The 6,870-nt window shown below is 41.9% G+C and overlaps 2 protein-coding genes across 6 annotated transcripts in view; one reads left to right on the top strand and one right to left on the bottom strand.

Annotated features, from left to right (window-relative positions):
* LOC135091989 (uncharacterized) overlaps window positions 1-1,976 on the top strand; it is a 15,234-nt gene extending 13,258 nt beyond the window's left edge. For 4 of the 5 annotated variants that reach the window (XM_063990098.1, XM_063990096.1, XM_063990095.1 and 1 more), the window contains exons 4-6: window positions 54-364; window positions 540-663; window positions 1,006-1,976. In XM_063990098.1, the coding sequence (XP_063846168.1) occupies window positions 54-364; window positions 540-663; window positions 1,006-1,122 (552 nt within the window). In that variant the 3' untranslated portion in view covers window positions 1,123-1,976. Of the gene's footprint in view, window positions 1-53; window positions 365-539; window positions 664-970 lie in introns of all 5 variants that reach the window. The other variant, XM_063990099.1, reaches the window with a different exon arrangement.
* Window positions 1,977-2,750: 774 nt separating this feature from the next.
* LOC135091991 (eukaryotic translation elongation factor 1 epsilon-1-like) lies at window positions 2,751-4,845 on the bottom strand. Its single transcript, XM_063990102.1, has 4 exons — window positions 4,687-4,845; window positions 4,404-4,574; window positions 4,131-4,271; window positions 2,751-3,654 (listed from the first exon to the last, which is right to left on the bottom strand). Exons 1-4 carry the CDS (start codon window positions 4,762-4,764, stop codon window positions 3,529-3,531), a joined length of 516 nt encoding a protein of 171 aa, XP_063846172.1. The 5' UTR covers window positions 4,765-4,845; the 3' UTR covers window positions 2,751-3,528.
* Window positions 4,846-6,870: the final 2,025 nt, after the last annotated feature.

Here is a 6,870-nt window from a genome sequence, read left to right as displayed (position 1 = left end):
AAATCACACCAAAACATCCACAATTCGGTAACTATTTCACCCTTCTATTCCAGGTGACATTCCAACGCGGGCCAGCAGAAGAGGAGGTAAGCAGACACGACTTGGCTGAAGGAGGGGGTAGACACGGGCGGAGGAATGGGCGGCGTGCAGCTAGTAGTTCTGGTTTGGTGCGGGCCGCCTTCTCCCAGGTGGTTGTGAGGGCCAAATACCAAGTGAGAGGCAGTGCTGGAGGCTTCCTTACCTTCAGGGAGAGTGGAAATCTGACCCTCACTGCCCCGACTGTGTTTCTCACCTCACGCCTTGCTCTCATCCTGCCGCCGCCACCGCCTCTGTCACCGCTACGCTCTGCTGCTACACCACACAGGTAACACACACACACACACACACACACACACACATACAGTAACACCTTTCATAACTCAATAAAATCATAATAATACGCTTTTATCAACCCATCATCATCTCAGACCATCTCAGTTTCAGGACTAAACCAATTTTTTTTACTGATCTCATTCTCTCCTCTCCCTCACGTGTCCCAGGCGTCACGGGGGAAGGGTGAAGGTGGTAAGGGTGAGGAGTGAGGTGACTACAGGCCCCACCACGCTGACCATCCAGCCTGCCGCCCATCCGCCCAAGTGGGTGAGGCAGCAGGTGCAGACGAAGGTATGTAGTAGTAGTAGGAGGAGGAGGAGGAGGAGGAGGAGGAGGAAGATTAAAGTAGTAAAAGCAATAATCGTAAATGTAGTAGCAGTAATACATTAATTTAGTAGATGTTGCAGTAGTAAAAGAAGAAGCATTAAGTAAGGTAAAAAAAGTAGTAATAGTAGCAATGATGATAAAATAATAGCAGTAATACATTAATATTAACTGAAGTTGCAATAATTAACGATGGTAGCAGAGAGAGAGAGAGAGAGAGAGAGAGAGACGAAAACAAGAAGCCGAATTTGCACCCTGTATAAAACCAACCCAGACAAACCTCCCTTCTCTGACACACTACCGGGGCAGCTGGAGGAGCTATCGAAAGACCTGAGCCGCGGACACGGGGCGGTGCGACGTCTCCTGCACCTCTGGGGGAAGCTGCTGAAGAGACTGATTCACCGCACAGCTCGCGCCATCGCCTAGACGCCCTCCCATTCAGCCAGCCACCCAGCCAGCCAGCCAGATACGTGTTAATTGTGATGGGAATGAGAAAACAGGAAGGTAGAGTGTACAAGTAAAGATGAGAGTGGTTATATTGGAGAGAAATTAATAAGCTTTGGTATTATAAGAGATATGAATGATATAAGGTTTTAGAGCTCGTGTGAGAGGAAATACATTTTAATTATGATTGATATGGTAAAAAAAAAAACACGAAGATATTGTATTTTAAGTAAGAATTAAAGTGATATTGTTGGTGGGGAGAAATTAGTGAACATTGGTAGTATAAGATGGATGATGTAAAAGGATTTGTTTATATATTGGCTTATAAAGAGTTCTGTTCACTCGTTCAGCTTATCTGGCCACACCTGAGCAAAATACAGGTGTTAACTGGAGAACAGGTGTAGAGGTTTGAGTATTATAATTATGACCTTTAATTTCATGTAGATTAAAGGCTGTTTTCCTTTGATAGTTTTGTTAGATAGTATTGTTATTAAGAGAGAGAGAGAGAGAGAGAGAGAGAGAGAGAGAGAGAGAATGTGTGTTCTTATATGCAAATATATTACTTTCTCAGCTTCAATGGATATATAGAAAGACAGGAATAGAGAGAGAGAGAGAGTGCATGTGCGTGTATTCTCGTATGCACAGATATTACCCCACTTCAGCTGTAATACCCCATGTTGTGATAGATAAGCTAAACAACAACCTTTGCATTAGTATTACCCCCTAACACACTCCCACAGCCTCCTCAGTGTGTTTGGTATAGTCTGCTATTAGTGTGTCTATATACTTAACACTTTGTATATATCTTCCCTTACTAACAATTGAAGTATGTAGTGTATATTTTGTTTCATTGATATTCCTAAGTTGGTGTATGTATGTCCTGCTGTCTTAGGATTAGTAACAGCACAAGAAGTTAGTTTTGTGAGGTTAGATTAATAGATAGCAAGACTGGTTCTCAAATCGAGTGGTGGACGAATGGAACAGACTCAGTAATCAGGTTGCTAGTGCGGAGTCAGTAGGGAGCTTTGAAAGATTGGGCGAGTGTATGGATGGGGATGACAGGTGGAAATAAGTAGGCATGTTTTGTACTGGGACTGCCACGTGTAGGCCAGGATAGATGGTGGATGGATAGATAAATGTTTGGATGGAAGAGTGGATAGGTGGATGGAGGAATAGGTGGATCAAATGAAAGATGGATAAGTGAATTGATGGATAGATTGACATGAGTGGATAGACTGATAAATAGATGAATGAATGAATAACTAAGACAACAGTAGATATTTTGACACTTTAAAATAAAATATACATTAATAAGTTTCACAGATAACTTCACCATTTATTACTGATTATGAAAGGGCCACAGGTGAGCCAATACAAGGTGTGAGGCCTTGATGTGTGACCTTGCTGTGGCAGTGTGTGGCCATGTGGTGTGCCGTAAGCTTCCGGGATGTCATAGAGTGATCCACAAGACTGCCCCTTTCCATTAGAGACCAACAGGGATAAGAGCATAGATGGTGTGTGTGTGTGTATGAGTGTATTGACAGATACATTCATATTTTACTCACCTTACAGTAAACATAAATAAAACTTGTATGCAATAAAAGACACAATAAGATATACCATTTTAATATGAACGGGACAGTCTTACAATGTGCTCAGATGAATGAAAAACAACCTTATATTGCTGTGTGGATCCCCAAAGGTCAGGAAATAAAGGGTAATGCGACTCACAGGGGCAGAAGTGACTGACGCTTGGGGAAAGAAAACAGGTCACTCTCTGAATATTGATAGGAGAGTTATTATGAAAAGGAAAAGGAAAGAATTATTTTTAGGAGTTGAACGGAAAGGAAGGGAGAAAAAATATGAAGATAGGATAGGAGGAAATATGAAGAAGAAAAGGAGTTGAAGAGAAAGGAAGGGAGAAAGGAAGTGAAGAAGATGGGATAAGAAAAGGAGATATGAGGAAAATGAATGATATGAAAGAGAAATGGAAGAAAATAACAGGAAAAGAAAGTATAGACCAGAATAATTACAGAAAAAAGAGGAGAACGGAAGAGAGAAACAGAAAAATAAAGATAAATAGAAACAGGAAGAAAATGCAAAGAAACTAAAATAAAAAAAAGAGAAAAAGGCAAGAATAAACAAACAGAACAAGAAGAAAAATAAAGATAAATAAATAAACAAGTAAAAATTGAAAAGAGCTCATCAGTTAAAATCAGTGAATGACAATAAGAAGAAAAAAAACAAAAAAATAAATAAAAAGAAAAAAAAGAATACATAGAAACAAGATAAAAAAAAAAACTATGGAAATCAGCAATAATAATAATAATAAATAAAAAAAGAGAGAGAAAAAGAAAAAAAAAAAATACTACAGAACCTCAACTAACATCAATGAACCCTGACAGAACCTCCATACAGTGTGGTCCTGGAAAACTGTACAGGGGAGTGAGTGGCAGAGAACCTTCCATCATTCTGAACCGTCTTGAACCACCGGGACAGGTTCTGGTGCTGCTCCTGTTGAGAGAAACACTGGTGAAAGAGAGAGAGAGAGAGAGAGAGAGAGAGAGAGAGAGAGAGAGAGAGAGAGAGAGAGAGAGAGAGAGAGAGAGAGAGAAGCTGAAGAGAAGAACAGAAGAGGAGGTTGGAGAGTAGAGAAAGAGGAGTAAAGAGGAAGATGAGGCTGGAAAGGAGAGGAAGAGGAAGAGACTGGAGAGGAGGAGTAAAGAAGATTGAGATGAGAGGAAGAGAAAAGAAAAAAAGAGGATGGAGATGAGAGAAAGAGGAGGAAGAAGAGACTATAAAGGAGGGAAAGAGAAAAGCTGAAAAGGAGAGAAGAAGAGGATAGAGAGATGACAAGATGAGATTAAACAGAAAGAAAAGGAGAATAAAAAAAAAATGAGGATAACAGGAAGAGAAACTTGAACTAGATGACTAAAAACTTAAACTAAACAAACACAAACACACACACACACACACACACACACACTTACCTTATGCATAAACGACCAGGTTGTGACAAAAGGATGGAGTGTCAGGAACAAGACAACATCAGCTATGGTCAGAGTGAAGCCGCACAGGAAGGCTCGGTTCTCCAGCTCTTTATTGATGTGGTGCAGGCAACTCCCCAATGCCTGCAGGGGGTGTCGAGAGATTAGTGTGTCTTGTTTTGTTGCTTTGTGTGGTGGTTCTTGTATACACTGTCTACTACTACTACTACTACTACTACTACTACTACAACACATTTTAGCCTCCCAGCCTCGCACCTCTAATGAAGCACAGTGGAAGAGCCTCGTGGAGAAATAGGTGAGCCAGGAGTGAGCCAGGGTCTTCTCCAGGTGTGTGGCGCCCTCCAAGTGAGGCCCAAAGGTGCGGACAAGGGCCAGGGTGCCGCAGACGAACCCTGAGGTCCTCTTCCCCTTTGCCTCCACCGCAACCTGGGGAAGGAGGAACAGGATGGGTTACAAATATTAGTAAGCATTTCGGGGTCTTAAGTGCTTAAACCATAACACACTTTTTCCTTCATACAGTCTATAATATATGACTCACCGTGTCCTTATCATTATCTATCTTCACTTTGTCAAGCTTCAAATACTTCACCACCTCGCGCAGCATTTTTTTCTCCATAATTACGTGGGTATTGGGGAGAAATATGCTGGCCCTTTAAATCTTACTACCTCTGGCACGTGCTTTTGTTGATATCTGATGGACCGTCTTGTGTCTTCGCGGGCCTCACCTCTATTTTTCACTTATTTCAATAGTTCCATGGTCTTTTATCCCAAAATTTGTGATATAAGGGATTTCTTGATTGTAATAGATGTGTCATATGTAATTGGTGTTAATATTAACCTGTTATTATGTGTAATCAATGCGTTTTTTCCATATTTATTTGTCTTGCCTCGCGTACATCTGTGGCTTATTTTTCACTTATTTCAATAGTTACATAGCTTTCTATCCCAAAATTTGTGACACAAGATATTGCTCGTATATAATAAACTTATTACATGTACTTAATTTTGATATTAACCTGTTAATATTTGTAATGAAAGCATTTAATTTAATTTATTGACCAAAATTTGCTGTTTTTCATCACGAACTTCAATATTCTTTCAGCCTATTACTTTATAATATATCACGCCACCTATTACATATGTATCACTATACTATAGGAGGAGGCAGTAGACACCTGCCGAAACGATAATTACTCCCAGTGAGGTCTAAAGCACTGTTCAGGGGGTGCTGTGAACTTATCATTAAACCCAGCTGTGACCTCACTGAACGTTTCCCTTTGTGTCTCACAACACAAGGGGGCAGTCACAGCCTGCCCTCTAAAGAAAACTCTCTTCCTCCACACAAAACTACAAGCACCTAATAATACACACACCCTTCACTCAAAAAATTTAAAATCATCATGGCGACTCCTACACCAGCCTCGGAGTCCCTATCTGGGGAGGGGACCATAAATGTCCCCAGGTCGGACTGCCTTTCTGTCGACGACCCTAAGTGTCTTGACACCCCCCTCAACTTTTTCTTCATTAACTTCTGCAACATTCGCGGTCTAAGATCTAATTTTCAATCTGTAGAACACCTCTCCTCTTCTAAACCTCATCTTCTTTCCCTCACTAAAACTCAGGTGTCTCAGGCAACTGACAGTAGCCCCTTTTCTGTTCCCTCCTACTTTCTCTATCCTCATTTTCGATCCAAAGCTGGATGCTGCGTTTATGTGCGCAATGACTTAACCTGCTCTCGTGCCCACGCTCTTGAATCTTCCGAGTTTTCCACCATCTGGCTACGACTACAGAGTCACTCTCATGCTAAATTTATCTGTGCTGTATACCTCTCACCTAACTCCTCTGATTATAAGAAATTCTTTGACTACTTAACTTCCAAAGTGGAGCACATTCTGACCTCTTCCCTTTTGCAGAGATCTCCATTCTTGGAGACTTCAATGTTTACCACCAGCTTTGGCTTTCCTCTCCCTTCACTGACCATCCTGGTGAACTAGCCTACAACTTTGCTATCCTCCATGACCTAGAGCAATTGGTGCAACACCCTACTCGTATTCCTGGCCGTCTTGGAGATACGCCCAACATTCTTGACCTTTTCCTGACCTCTAATCCTTCTGCTTATGCTGTCACCCTTTCTTCTCCGTTGGGCTCCTCCGATCACAATCTCATATCTTTATCTTATCCTATCGCTTCAATCCCTCCTCAGGATCCCCCTAAGCGAAGGTGCCTCTGGCGTTTTGTCTCTGCTAGTTGGGGGGACCTGAGGAGGTATTTTGCTGATTTTCCTTGGAATGACTACTGCTTCCGTGTCAGAGGCCCGTCTTTGTGTGCTGAGCGCATAACAGAGGTGATAGTGTCTGGCATGGAGGCGTACATTCCTCACTCTTTTTCTTGTCCTAAACCTTCTCAACCTTGGTTTAACACAACTTGTTCTCGTGCTATACATGATAGAGAGGTGGCCCACAAAAGGTACTTAAGCCTTCCATCACCTGTCTTCTACCGCTATTTTCATGCTAACTGCTCTTCTGATCTTGCTAACTGCATGCCTCCCCTTCTTCCGCGGCCTCGCTGCACAAGACTTTCTTCTTTCTCTCACCCCTATTCTGTCCACCTCTCTAACGCAAGAGTTAACCAGTATTCTCAATCATTCATCTCTCTCTGGTAAACTCTGGAACTCCCTGCCTGCTTCTGTATTTCCACCTTCCTATGACTTGAATTCCTTCAA

Source organism: Scylla paramamosain, chromosome 39, assembly GCF_035594125.1.
Source record: "Scylla paramamosain isolate STU-SP2022 chromosome 39, ASM3559412v1, whole genome shotgun sequence".
NCBI lineage: Eukaryota > Metazoa > Arthropoda > Malacostraca > Decapoda > Portunidae > Scylla > Scylla paramamosain.
This window is presented reverse-complemented; position numbering and strand designations above follow the sequence as displayed.

What these genes read in the sequence shown, in the direction of transcription:
- LOC135091991 (XM_063990102.1), bottom strand. Translation starts at nt 4,764, where the DNA reads ATGGAGAAAAAAATGCTGCGCGAGGTGGTGAAGTATTTGAAGCTTGAC. An exon ending in TAGATAATGATAAGGACACG is followed by an intron (nt 4,575 to 4,686) that starts GTGAGTCATATA and finishes CTCCTTCCCCAG; the next exon opens with GTTGCGGTGGAGGCAAAGGG. An exon ending in TCCACTGTGCTTCATTAGAG is followed by an intron (nt 4,272 to 4,403) that starts GTGCGAGGCTGG and finishes CACCCCCTGCAG; the next exon opens with GCATTGGGGAGTTGCCTGCA.